The sequence below is a fragment of the Vigna unguiculata genome, chromosome 8 (assembly GCF_004118075.2).
Source record: "Vigna unguiculata cultivar IT97K-499-35 chromosome 8, ASM411807v1, whole genome shotgun sequence".
In the NCBI taxonomy this organism is placed as follows: Eukaryota; Viridiplantae; Streptophyta; class Magnoliopsida; order Fabales; family Fabaceae; genus Vigna; species Vigna unguiculata.
Genome location: NC_040286.1, coordinates 4,408,737 through 4,423,886, shown reverse-complemented (window position 1 = coordinate 4,423,886; position 15,150 = coordinate 4,408,737). Strand labels below are relative to the sequence as shown.

General features: G+C 32.4%; 1 protein-coding gene and 1 pseudogene across 1 annotated transcript; one reads left to right on the top strand and one right to left on the bottom strand.

Moving 5' to 3' along the window:
* Positions 1-1,591: 1,591 nt before the first annotated feature.
* Positions 1,592-10,218, bottom strand: LOC114194250 (annotated as a pseudogene).
* A 3-nt stretch (positions 10,219-10,221) lies between these two features.
* On the top strand, positions 10,222-11,882 carry LOC114194246 (L-type lectin-domain containing receptor kinase IX.1-like; the record flags this gene model as incomplete). The annotated part of the gene is made up of 1 exon (XM_028084370.1): positions 10,222-11,882. A coding segment is annotated over one exon (1,614 nt), but the record flags the coding sequence as incomplete, so codon positions are not given.
* Positions 11,883-15,150: the final 3,268 nt, after the last annotated feature.

Below are 15,150 nucleotides of genomic sequence, written 5' to 3'. Positions count from 1 at the left end.
TGCTTCCTTCCCTTTAAGCTTTTTTGTAAATTTAATTGCATTGCCTCTAGCCTCTTTTGCAATTTTGCATTACAAATTACCTTTTGCAATCTTTAGCCTCTGAATATCAAGCTCCTTTTCTCTAGAAGAATCAACCCTTTCCACTGGGAATGTCTTTCTTGGATTGCTTCTTCCTCGTAATGTTCATCGCTTAGAACTAAAACTAGCATACTCGCTTTATCAGTTAGCTTCCTAGAGCCTTATTCAACCACAAGAATTGATAAACAAGGTCATAGAAAACAAATCTAACCCATAGATTTCCAAGATTTAGTGGAAGGCAACAAATTTGATTGATCATTATCATTAATTGGGCTTTCACTACCCTTTCTTTGCTTATTTTGACCTTAGTTAGTGGGATATCTGACACAACATTCATATTAGCATTTTCTATCTTAGCATGGTTACTATTAGATGATCCAACAATACGGGCATCCTCTTCAACATCAAGTTTTAGAAACTTTTTAATCCAACTTATACATCCTATTTTTCTACATTTCAACTCGAGCAATCAACCATCTAAACTTATCTTTTAAATATAATACTTTCTCTTTCATGAGTATCAAGTAACCTTTCATCATGAGTATCCTCATAATTAGAATGTTTATCTTGAAATCTGATACATACACATCTCATTAATCCAATTTAGTCATCCTTTTGTAAGTATCAAATCGTACCTCAGCCTATTACTGTAACCTTTGAAGCATCCCCAGACAACACATATATGAATTCAACATTTGTATGACTTCTCTAAAATATCTCATGCTTCTTTTGAATTTTTAACACTTGCTATCTTCTCAACGTCAAACTCATAGATAGCTCAGAGCAACATGTACAAGACTACCTTGTCATTCATACACATCGCTTTCAATGCATTATTTTGGGTTATCATACCCATAGTTGACTATCTTCGTTAATCGAGACAGAGAGACATTATTTGTAACACTTGTCGTTTCTTTAAACATTCATACACTTAAGTTTTCAAACTCTTATACCAATAGGTTGACAAAATGTCTTTCCTTGTGAATACTTTGATTCACCTTTTATTTTTCTTAATCAAATAACACAATTATGAACTTAGTACTCATTATTACAATTAATACAAAAAAATACTAACTCCTCATCTTTTTTTCTTTTAAGCTAATAAATCATTAACTACCATTTAAGTTTATTTGATAATAATACATTAACTCTCATTTAAGTTTATTCAACCTAACAATCTCTTTTGATCTAAAATCCCACCTTTAAAGGTATGAAAAAAAAAAAATAAAGAAGAGAAGAGATCAATTCTAGTAAATCAAGGTTAGTGCAAGACTTAAGAATGTATTCAAAATGAAATTATCTACCACCGATTTACCAAGACATGAGAGATCATTAAACATGACCAAACTTTATTCAAAGAAATTATCTTCCGCACCCACTCATACATTTGACATGTCATAAAACAAATTCTCACAAAGGTAATAAAAACCACAAAACAAAACGAAAATCAGCATGAAAAGAGCACAACTTCATTGTTCCCGAAATAGATGAATTCAGAGGCTGGGTTACCAAACTAACGTCCATCACTTATAAAGCTATCAGTGAAAGGTAGCGACGGTATGGACTGAGAATTGGTTTGTTGTGAATGCGTAAGTAGAGAAGGAGGAAGATGGTCATGCATATCAAGAGGAAGCTCTGGCAATGGTGCTTCTAGCTCAAGAACTCTTATTACTTGTGTAGCCGTTGGCCTTTCCTTGTCGTTAGGGTTAGTACACCACAACCCCACAATGATCAAGCTTCTCATTTCATCCACATTAAAGTCCATGTTCAGTTTCTCATCAGCAACATTCAGAACATTCCCTCCCAAATATTTTTGCCACACCCAGTTCACAAGAGGCACATGAAACTCTCCATCTTTGTAAGTCCTCCTTCCACATGCAATCTCAAGAGCCACAACCCCAAAACTATAAATGTCTGATTCCTTACTAGCCCTACCTCCGTTCATGTATTCTGGGGCAAGGTACCCGTAAGTCCCCACCACCCCTGTCATTTGAGTCCTCAACCTCGGATCCACAAACTTTGCCATTCCAAAATCTCCAAGCTTGGTGCTAAAATCTGTGTCCAACAACACATTTGCTGACTTAATATCCCTGTGAAGAACACACTGCTCCGCATCTTCATGAAGATAACGAACTCCTGCAGCCACTCCTAATGCCACCTTGTACCTATCGGGAGAATTGAGATGAAACCAGAGAATTCAGAACCATGTACTGGTAATGTTTTTATTTGCATAAGTAAATTACTCTATTACAAGAAAGTATAGGAATATGTATACAATGCAAGAAAATTAAATGCATGTTTGCCCATGCTTTTTTAATTACGTATTTTCTCATCTTCACGTTCATAGCAACAAAAGATGGAGAAGTGGATCTGACTACTGGTGTTAGATGTGATGCAAAACATATGGTATACTTACTATATTATTATAAGTGATAGGGAACAGTGTGATTTTGAAATATATTATGTTTCAAAATGGTAAGAAAATATATGTTATGTAACTTACCTAACATCCCAGGTCAAAGGTTTTTTATCCCCAAAGAGATGAGTGTCGAGGCTTCCATTGGGCATGTACTCAAAAAGCAACAGAAACTCGCCTTGCTCGTGGCACCACCCTACGAACTGCACCAAGTTTCTGTGTATAAGACGGCTTATAACCACTAACCTCATTGGTGAAAACTCTCTCTGAATTTGAAAAGTTGGCGAAAATCCTTTTCACAGCAACAACCCTTCCTAAATAACTCAGAACACCTTTGTAGACCTGTCCCGAGGCCCCTCGTCCAAGCTTTCTATCATTTGCGAATCCGTTGGTGGCTGCAAGTAGTTCTTTGTAATCAAACCTTCTTGGTATAGTTGCCCTATCCAAATCAAACTTAACCGAGTTGCCTCCACCTTCACCATCATTATTCATATCAACCTTATTATTCCTTCTTTTCTTCGTCATCATTGCCCGAACTGCAACACTCGCAACCACGGCCACCAACACCGCTGAAGAAGTCGCCACAGCAATCACCCAAACCTTTCGTTTTCCGTTCCCCTCACCAGAGGAATTATCCGTAGCATCGGAGTTCAACGTTGAACTAAACTCCCACGAGTGAATAACGTTGTGTTCAGTTAATTCGCCAGTTGAAGCGGAGAACCCAACATCCACCCACTCGGGTAGAATTTCCATGAGGTCAATCTGGTAAGAAAGTGAAGAACTGGAGTGTGAGGTTGCTGTTCCGTTGAAGGACCAAGACACAAAGAGGGTCTTGTTGGAAGCAGTGTAGGTTATCAAAACGTTACATTTCTTTCCAAGGTTTTTGTCAACGTCAAGCTTGGCAAAAGCGACGGATTTGAGAGAGTTATCGTCTATGCCAACGTGCTGCACTGGAGGGTCAATGGTGCCATTAAATGTGTCAAACTCAACCGCGAGGACATGGTTTTGGCGAATAAAGGTGTTGGAGGTTGTGTTGAAAAGAGCAAAAGTACCACCACCTGAGTTAGGAGGAATCGGGTAGCCATGAGGGGCCATGTAGAAGGCGAAACCGTCAGCATAGGTGCCGTTGGTGTCTCTGTCAATGGAGAAAGTGAAGCGCGTGGTGAAGTCTGTGACAACACTCGAAGATGGATCCCACAGGTGCAGTGGTTTTGCGTACAAGGCTCTTCCAACGCGAAAAAGATAGCTCACAACATTGAGCTCCACGGTGCCGTTGCTGGCTTTGCCATCACCCACGTACGCCATGTTTTTTGCACTCTCAGAGTCTTCGAAGTTTGTTATGTTGAAATTTAGTGATTCTACGGTATTAAGAAAAGGAGAATGAAGAGCCAGCACAAGAACTAAAGTTGTCACCATCTCTAGCAACTTCATTCTCATTCTCAATGCCTCTTCTTTTTTCCCCTTGTTCATATAAATTTTGAAAGGGATGAGACAAGAGGAAAAATATAGTTGTAGCTAGAATAGAATTGATGAATGGAGCTTGTTGTTTAGATATATATATATATATATATATATATATATATATATATATATATATAGGTATATATAGATACAAAGTACCATATATTAATTAACAATTTCTCTCCTTATGTCAACTTTCTTTGTGCTTTCATCGTATGATTCGAAGTCGATCCTAAATAATATATCCAAACTCAGCAGTGTAGTAATAATTTCTCCCTTTTTTTTTTCATTTGAAACGTTGATGTCATTTAGCTTGAAATGTCAATTGAATATGAAAAAGTATTCGTTCACGTCACAGACCCACTAAACAAATTCGGTTGACCAAAAGTGTTGATTGGCCCCCGGCGGCAACATTTGTACGACAAAGCCATTTGTTTGTATTTTATAATTTTAATGTTTAGGAAGGCTTCCACATGAAAGAACTAATAAGAAAGATACTTCCAGCAAGAAAAATATTTTTAGTAGTGATTATTTGGTTGACTTCTTTTATTTTATTCTTAGGCTATATGTTTTAAAAGTGTATAAAGTGTGTCATTATGTTATGTGATTATTCTATTGCCTCTCCTCAATGAAGACTTAGTTTAATGATAATAAATAAATGGGTTTAAATTTTTAGGATATAATAAATTTTTACTTTAAGTACTTAATAATGTTTTGAAGTTGAATATTTAATTAATTAAAAAAATTTGGATTTTCAAGTTTGTCAAATATTGTTTATTTCTATTTTATTTTTAATATTATCGTAATTTTTAAAATGTTTTATATTTTTTTCCAACTTAATTTCTACTGTATTATATAAGTTTTTCTTGTTGAGAAACGAAAATTATCATGTTAGTATTCAAAATAGAAGAAATTTAATACTTGTTCTTTAACGATTCAAAGTCTTATTATAAAAAAATGTATCATCAATTAAGAATATCACATTCATTTAATCTAGAATTATTCTATTAACACAGAAATAAGATTAACATAGAGAATGTAAGAATATAATATGAAAATTTCAAATATATAAAAAGTAACATGTACACTCTTCAAAGCAAAAATTTAGCTACTCAACACTCTACTACCAAAGAATAAAAAAATAGTTAAATACTAAGTTCAAAGTGTTTTTGACTTGAGACAAGAAACATTATGGACTTAGAACTGATTATATAGTCATTAACACTCACCTCCTAAGTCATCCTAAGTGATGTGAGACTTTTCAAGATATATTATTTTCATCAACACTTATATGTAATTCAATCGTATAACTATTAATACACTTTTTTTTTCAATATCAAGTTTATGAAATTCTTGTAAGGAAATCTTAATATTAATGAGTTTTGAGCAAACTGTATAAAATATTATGATATGAACTCTAATCTAAAACTTTAAAATAAATAACTCTTTGAATTTTATTTTTAGTGGAGAGATTTAGCACCAATAGATCATGAACATGCATATACGAGATATTATGACCAAGCATACATTTATGTGGAGGTTTTGTATTCACTTTCTGTGTAATCTTGTAGACTGGCCAGAGAAGATGCGATCTGGGTGGCTAATCTTAAGATTCCTACCCAGCTTGACGTTGGGAAGACATAGCTCTTGCATTGAAAGTCCAGTTTAATTGTTCTGTCAGATAATTGTAGAAGCATAGTATGTTGTTAGCGCCTACTCAAACTCTATTTCCTTTCCAAGAATGTTGCTTAGATGTTGTTCGAATGCCCCTATGATATATATTTTATGCTCAATGTCTAGGGGAGTCTTAGCTTTTGTACGTGAAAGTTTTATCATTGTTTTGACAGGTTTTGGAGATGCACTGCATCTTTCCCTCATCTTTTTGTAAATGGGTTAGAGCACTCTTTAAGTGCTCTATTATTAATTTAATTTAATTCTTTGCCGATCAAATAAAAAATAAAAAATGCAAAACATAATTAAAACATTAACCCATTTATTTTGAATGTGTTATTTTTTATCAATTGATTTTAGAAAAATCTCAATTTCTTTGTAAATTGTCATTCAACACTATTTAAATAAGTTATTTATACTTTATTTAAAATTTATGAATGTTATGCATTGCATTTTTATTTGAATTTATGGTTAAAATATGTTGTTAAATATTAAATTTTTCTTTTGTAAATATTTGCGGCTACCAGTAGATATATGTGGATATTAAAAAAAAATATGTGGATACCCGCATAACGGATCTCTGCACGGATATGGATACGGGTACGAGACGAATATTTAAAATTTATTCAATAGGTAGGATACAAGAGAGCTACTATCCGTACCTTTATATCCCTATTATTAACTATACATTTTTTTTCTTTCTTTTTTGTGGTTTTATTCAATGGTGTATCTAACATTTGATCTTTTTCACTTTTCTTTAATATTTATATTTGTTTTTTATTTTTATTATGTAGAATATAATTTTGATCATTTTTATATAATTATTTTATTTTCTAATATTTTTCTCATAAATATAAATTTACCACAACAATTGCATGAAGATATTTTATTTACTATAATATAATAATTTAATGTTATTGTTATAACTTTTGTTTACACCATCTAACATAAATTGAAGTTTTAAAAATGAAAAATCAAAGATTTATGTCTAAATTTGAATCATTATTAGTTTACTATGTTTTCTCTGTGCAATTTCATTATGTATATAATCTTTATCGGTGTATAAGAAAAGAGATTAGTAAAAAGACATTTGAAATATTTTTAAACTTAAATATTCTTTTTTTATCATTTTTTAGAAATATTTTTTAATTTCTTCAACTTTGTTTCATTAACGTTTGCAAAATTTATAGATATTTTAGTTTTCATGAAATTTTGTGTATGAAATTTTGTGTATGTGTAATATATTTAAATTAGTTCTTTCACTTTTATTCGATTATTATTTGGTATTCTAATTTGATGTTTATACCATTATAATATCTTTCTATATATTTACCATTGAAAATATGAAAATATATCTGTTTAACATTGAATATTTTATAACATTATATTCTTTTTATGCTATTTTTACTTTTTTATATAAAATAATTATTTGATATCAGTTGTGTATCTACCTATACATACATGAGGTTGGGCAAGCACACCCTCTAGTTTTTTTAACTTATTATCTGAAAAAAAAATATTTTGCCGCCTCTCATTTTATATATTTATCCCCTAATTTATTTTACTTACATTTGATATTCACTCTATTCACTCTGGAATATGATATTTTCTTTGATACTTTCACATATATCTTATGCTTGCACATGCTTTGGTATGCATCCTTTATAACTTTGATACATATATGTGTGTTAAATGTTCGCTCTAATTAAACAAAAACTCGTATCCAAATCATATGAGCTAATGTTGTTTTTCACCAAAATTTTCAATACTTGTATCCTTTTTGAGGTACTTGCACTCTTTTATATACATTTACCTACACACAAAATTGTTCTCGTTTCATGGTACCATCATTACATATGAATTTAACCCTTAGGCAAATAGTTTAGGTTATATGAAAAATTGCATACATATTGTATATACACATTTACATGAGAATTAAAATTGAGATGTAAATTTTCACAAGTCCTCAAGGAGCATTTTGACAAATTCAAAGGATCATATTATCAATAGACACAATACTCCGATGTACATTCTTATCAACGGAAATATAATTATGACTTAGTGGTAAGTTGTAGTTCAACTCTTCAAACTAACAATTTGGATTGTTTTGGAGGATTAATTCAAGATATAGAAAAGATAAATCATCTACAACAATGTACAAAGAAGATTCCTTCTTTTGTGTCCATATTTTAAAATATCAATTTTACTCTTTAAAATATAATTACTTATTAAATTTTTGAAAATGACCATTACTTTTACAAACTTTTTTATAAAATCATCTATCTTTACTCTTTTCTTCTTCTCTATTTATCAATAATTATTCTCTCATATTTTCTTATATATTTCACTTTATTTTTAATAAATATAATTTTATTTTATATATTAACTTAATAACAATACAGTATCATCACCTACTAATATAATATCACATATATTTTAAAAAATACGTACACAGAGAGACGTGACAATGTCTGTGTGTATGCTAGTACATATTAATAGTCTAAAATATTTACAAAATTACAAAATAAAAAAATAATAATTAATTTTCTGATAAAAAATATCTTCTGTTTGTTCTTGAAATATTCTACTCTTTTTATTATTATTTTTATCTCTATTTATGTACTCAATAATACCATAGTGTATGCACCCACTCAACCTCATCCTCTCTTCCAAATTGATTAGTATATCTCCACTCCTATATTCTCACCCATATAATCTCCACTAGACACATTCATTGTTCCCAAACCATAAACGATAAATTAATTTCGTCCATTCTTCACTCCTCCTTTTTCTATTTAGCACCCATCTCTTTAATTTTCTTCCTAATGCAGTTTTCGTTCCAATCACTGCACATCCCTTTTCTGATCTAGAACTTCCTAATTTTTTAAAAAACTTTTAAAATAAATAACAATATAAAGATTAAAATGTAAACAATTTTTTTTAAGTAGAGTATTCATTATATGTGTACAAATATTAATACTCCTAATTAAATTTCTTAAAATAACCTATTTAGAAAAATACAAAAGAATTAATTTGTCTATTATTTTTATACATATTCTAATTCACATTATAATCACTACAAGACAAATTAACAGCTAAGAATATGTATACGATGTACTGGATATAACTAAATTAACGTAAATAAATGCAAAATAATTCCTAACTTATTATAAGTGAGATTCTCGAGATTAAGTTTTTAATTCAAATTTTAAAATAATATTGATTACTGTTTAGTAGCATATCAAATCATTATCTCATCATTCAATAACAATATGTCTGCATTACACATTTTACGTTTAAAAACTACATATAATAAAGATTCAAATTATCATCAAGAAGAAATCTAATAAAATTAGAATATATATATATATATATATATATATATATATATATATATAATTATGTAAAAAAAAATCCTTTCATATTAATCATAAGATTAAGTCATATTTCTGGGGACTCCCAAAACCAGCATCTACCACAATGGGAATCAGAACGTGTGGACATGTTTCTGAAGTGTGAAACTTATTTATTTAATAGTACAACACAACTGCAATATAAAGAAGGTTTAAAAATGAAAATGAAAATGAAAATGAAAATGAAAAACATATGTTCCGAAATAGAAGGCTGCTACAACCATGTCTATTATTGTCAATGAAACTTCAACACAACTGATACTATATATAGCCTCGTGTCAACATTTTTCAATATTCATATTACATAGCCATTGGTGTATCCCTCATCACAAACACGTTGCTCCCTTCGTGGTTTTTCCTTTCATTAAATTTTTGCAAAAGTTAAGGATTAGTAAACGCAAGGTAAGCCATGTGCATTGAGAAATCCAACATTTAAAAAAACAACCGATGAGCATTGACATTTAATGTAAACTGTTATGTCAGTCCACTCCATAAGGAATATATAAGGTCAACTCTATAGCCAACAAACTGGCACTTCTTTTCATGTCAGCATTTGCAATATTTATATTATTCTTCGCTCTCAAGATATTTCAGAGATAAGACGAATTATGAAATAAGACGAACTATGGTGTAAACTTTATTTCATAAGTTAGTTTTATTAGTAAGACTTAAAATTTAGTTCTTATCACAAACGAATTCTACTTTCTGAACTTCAGGCAACAAGTTCTGTGCCGGAGAATTGAATTTTTATTGCAGTCATATATTAAGTAGATAAAAACAAAAGTGGATTAAGATGTGACTATTGAGTCATGGCTATTTCAAACTGTTCGTTTAGAGTCAATAGTAGGAGTTTGTTAACAATTCAATTTCATTCTTCCCTTCAAATATATATATGATACAATACCATAGTGGGTATCTCAAGCTTAGACTCAGTGGTAATAAACAATGGTGGCAACCTTCGAAAAATTCCACTACTTCAAAACTTTTCTTCTTTTGCTTATCCTCTTTGTCCTTCCAACAACCTTAGCTCAACCATTTTCCTTCACCATAACTAACTTCAACGATACTGTAAGTGCAAGCCTCGTTGGATTCACAGGCGTGGCCAAGATTGAGAACGGAACTGCAGTGCTCAACCCACTCATCAAGGATGGAGTTGGAAGAATACTCTATGGCCAACCTCTACTCCTCAAGAACACTTCTAATGGACATGTCACTGATTTCTCAACCCGTTTTTCATTCACCATCCAAGCTTCTAAAACCGTCTACGGTGATGGCTTTGCTTTCTACGTCGCACCCATTGCCTACCAGATTCTCAACAGCGATTTAGCCGGTTACCAGCTCGGTCTGTACGATGAAAGCGTGCCCATAATTGCTGTCGAATTTGACACTTACGTAAACGATTTAGACCCACCAATGCAACACGTAGGAATCAACAATAACTCTGTGGCATCTCTCAACTATACCAAGTTTGATATCGAGAGCAACATAGGGAAGATGGGGCATGCGTTGATAACTTATAACGCTTCTGCAAAACTCCTTGCTGTCTCGTGGTTCTTTGATGGAACTAGTTCTGCTTCTACTCCAAACACTGATCTTTCGTACCATATTGACCTGGGGGCAATTTTACCGGAGTGGGTCAATGTTGGGTTTTCGGGTGCAACTGGGTCGTTCCAAGAGGAAAACGTTATCCATTCCTGGGAATTCAGTTCAAGTCTGGATTTAAATTCCACGAAGGAAGAGGTAAACAAAGAAAATGGCATCCCAACCAAATGCAAGGTTCACATGAAGGTAGTAATTGTTACAGTGATTTGTTCTATTGTTTTTGTGCTCGTGGTTATTAGTACTTCTTGGTTAACCATCAAAAGGAGAAGAGCCGAGGATGGTTTTGGTTTCGATAGAGAAGCTATGCCTAGAAGGTTTGGTTATGAGGAAATAGTTGCACCCACGAACGGGTTTGCAGATGATAGAAGGCTGGGAGAAGGAGGCTCTGGACAAGTTTACAAAGGGTTTCTGCGTGATTTAGGGCGCGTGGTTGCTGTGAAGAGGATATTTTCTGATGTTGAAGATTGTGAGAGAATATTCAGAAACGAGGTGAAGATTATAAGTCGTGTTATACATAGAAACCTTGTGCAATTCATGGGGTGGTGCCACGAGAAAGGGGAGCTGTTACTGGTTTTTGAGTACATGAGTAATGGAAGCCTTGACAATCATCTGTTTGGGAAGAGAAGAAGTTTGACATGGGATGTGAGGTACAAGATAGCGTTAGGTGTGGCAAGAGCACTTCGTTATCTTCATGAAGACGCGGAGCAGTGTGTTGTTCATAGGGACATAAAGTCAGGTAATGTTTTGTTAGACACAGATTTCAACTGTAAGATTAGTGACTTTGGGATAGCGAAGTTGGTGGATCCGAGGTTGAGGACTCAGAAGACAAGGGTGGTGGGGACATATGGGTATCTTGCCCCTGAATATGTGAAGGAAGGAAGGGCTAGCAAGGAATCTGACATGTACGGTTTTGGGGTGTTGGCTTTGGAGATAGCATGTGGAAGGAGGACTTGCAAGGATGGGGAATATAATCACGTGCCTTTGACGATTTGGGTGTGGAAACATTATGTGGATGGGAATATTTTGAATGCTGCTGATGAGGAATTGAAGGGCGATTTTAATGCAAAAGAAATGACATGCTTGCTTACTGTGGGACTGTGGTGTACCCTCCAAGATCACAGGGCAAGACCAACGGCAGAACATGTCATTGATGTTCTTAAACATAAGTGTTCACTGCCAATGCTTTGTACTTAACATGGCTGATTGTTCTGTCTCATCCTACCAATGGGCAATCTTATTCCTTTAAATCGTGGTCCATAAAAGTATAAATCTTCCTATTTCAAATCCTGGGTTATTTCAAGAATCCCTCTTCCCAAGCAGGGCGTCACTAACAAGAGAGAGTTCACAAAGCAAGTTTCTTTAATTTTGTTGAAAGTGTGCCCCAATAGCTGCATAAATTGATGTTTTAGCTAATTTTTAAAATTACAAATTTTCTGTAACTTTGACCTATTATTTAGGAGTTCTGATTCTGTCTCTATCATAGTAGAAATTGTTTAGTCGTGCCTAAATATAATGGATATTTGTTTTGTATATTGTATTATTACTCTATTTAAAGAGCAAATGAATAAGAGTTATGTCCCCTTCGTAAATATATCTACTTTATATATATATATATATATATATATATATATATATATATATATATATATATATATATATATATAATTTCAATAAATTGGTATCAAGAGCTTTTCATCTTGAGATCTAAGAGTCTAGAGAAATCATAATAGAAATAGACAACACATCATAATACATAATATCACCACCAATTTTATGATAGTGAAGAGTACGACCTATGGGTTACAAGGATGGCTATCCATCTTGAAGCACTAGGTCTTTGGAAACCAATAGAAGAAGACTATGCAATTGGTCCAATGTCTGACAATCATACAATGGCTCAGCTGAAAACTCACAAAGAGAAGAAGATAAGAAAGGTCAAGGCCAAAGTGTGTCTTTCCTCTTCAGTTTCAAAAGTCATATTTATGAGAATTATGAATTTGAAATCTGCAAAGGACATTTGGGACTACCTCAAGTCAGAGTATCAGGATAGTGAGCAAACCAAAGGTATGAAGGCACTCAACTCGGCTAGAGAATTTGAGATGCAGAGCATGTAGGAGACACTATTAACAATTATGCTGGACAAATTGTTAAGCATTGCACACCAAGTACGTCTCCTCGGTAAGGATTTTCCTGACGAAAAGATAGTACAAAAAAATACTTGTTATTGTACCTGAAAAGTATGAACCCAAAATATCAGCATTAGAGAAGTTAAAAGACTTGTCAAATAACACCCTTTGAGAATTGGTAAATGATTTACATGCGCATGAACAAAGGAGAATGATGAGACATGAGGAAGTAGTACAAGGTGCTTTTCATACAAAAGCACAAACCTCGGGAGGAGGCAAAGATAAGAAGAACACCAAATTGAAGAACAAGAAACCAGAAAGCTTCAACAAGCACCAAAGTGACACCTTTCTGCTTTGTCCACACTGCAAAAAAACAAACCACTCTAAAACAAAATGTTAGTGGAGGCCTGACATCAAGTGCAGAAAAGGTGGCAAGTTGGGGGCATGTAGAACGTATTTGCGAATCACTGGTGTCCACGAAGCAACGTTGAACAACTCTTTGTTGCAACATGTTTTGCTACAAGCAACAGTTCCAGTGATTCATGGTTAATAAACAGTGGTTGTACAAACCATATGATGAATTCAAAGATCTTGACAAAACCATTGTTTCCAAAGTAAAAATTGAAAATGGTGATTCGATCTTAGTCAAAGGAAAAGGAATTGTTACTATAGTAAGTTTAACAGGTTTGAAACATATCTCTGATGTCTTATATGTGCCTAACATTGACCAGAATTTGCTTAGTGTGGCGTAGCTAGTTGAAAAGGTCTTCAAAGTTATATTTGAATACAAATGGTGCTTGATTAAGGATGCAGAAGACAGATAAGTGTTTAAGGTGAAAATGAAGGCCAAAAGCTATGCTTGAAATCTAATGGAGGAGGAGAAAATAGCTTTTTCAAGCACCTGCAACAACATTGAATTATGGCACAAAAGGCTCGGATATTTCCACCTTGGGACTTTTATACATGTAGAAGTATGACTTGGTTAAAGGTGTAACATTGCTTGAAGACAAGATGGCTGATTGCGTGTGTTGTCAATACAACAAGCAAATTAGAAGACTGTGACGACCAATTTTTTTTTTTTTACTATTATTTTCTATATTACATTTATAAAATTTTAACATATAATTTTACAATAAGATATAATATACTTAAAATATTCACATATACATATATTTATATATCTTACGTTACTATATGCATCTTAAATTTACATCATTTGGTACATATTATATTTTCTATATTAGAAAAGGAAGAAGTTATTATTTATTTACAGTTTTTCCCTCGTATATTAGTCTTCAAACATATGAAGGAAAAATGTTATGGATAAGATTCACTTGGACTATTAAGAGTAAATAAAAAATGAATCCAATCTGTCATTCCAGGATAACCGATGCATTTGGAACATTTAGGAATGTAATGGTAGAATTTTCCATACCTTGAAATGTTACCGAATTATTTACCGCATTTATCTGTCATGCGTTTCTTGAAATACTACTACGGTATCGGCAAAGAATGGGTCAGGCATGTTAGGGGCAGCCATCTACAATGAGATTATAATATTTTTTTTTATACATAATCATAAAATAAGGAAGTGAGACAACTATCACATGAAAATCTAACATATCTTAATAAAATAAAATGAAAACTCTTTTCAAATCCATAAAACTTGGATCTTTATTTAATTTTATAAAGACTTTGATTAATTTTGTAGTAATTAGTTAGGATAATTGAGTCTCATCACGGCCAACAAAGTAACTCAAGAACATATCATCTTGAGTACTAACTACTCGTTTAAATCCCCAAGGTTATACCTCCAACAACAAAAACCAAATCATTATTTTGATAGGAATAAAATATATATATATATATATATATATATATATATATATATATATATAAGATACAATAATACAATATATTTAAACATATTCAAGTATGAGTTAAAAATTGTGTACCCGAAATTAATGAAGGATCCATGGAAGCACGTAGTATGAGATGCTAGTGTTCTCTTTTTTATAAGTATTTTAACACGTAAAAGTGTTGTACGTTATTACTCTTAAAACTGACTAATGGGGTATCCATTTTTATAACCTCTCAGCATAGACTAGGGACCTCTCAAATAAGTATCTGATTATTCAAACTCATCACAGATCGTTTATTAAATAATCCAACCCATCACGGCATCACACATCGTTCATCAGAAAACCAAAATTATATATATACCCATACAATAATTAATTATGTGCAATATAATTAACATTAACAAATAACTTAATTTATTGATTAATGCTAATCCATAATAATAACAACATAGAAAATAATAATTTTATATAATAAAATTATATAAAATATAACATACTTATCATAAGTTTTATTTTGATAT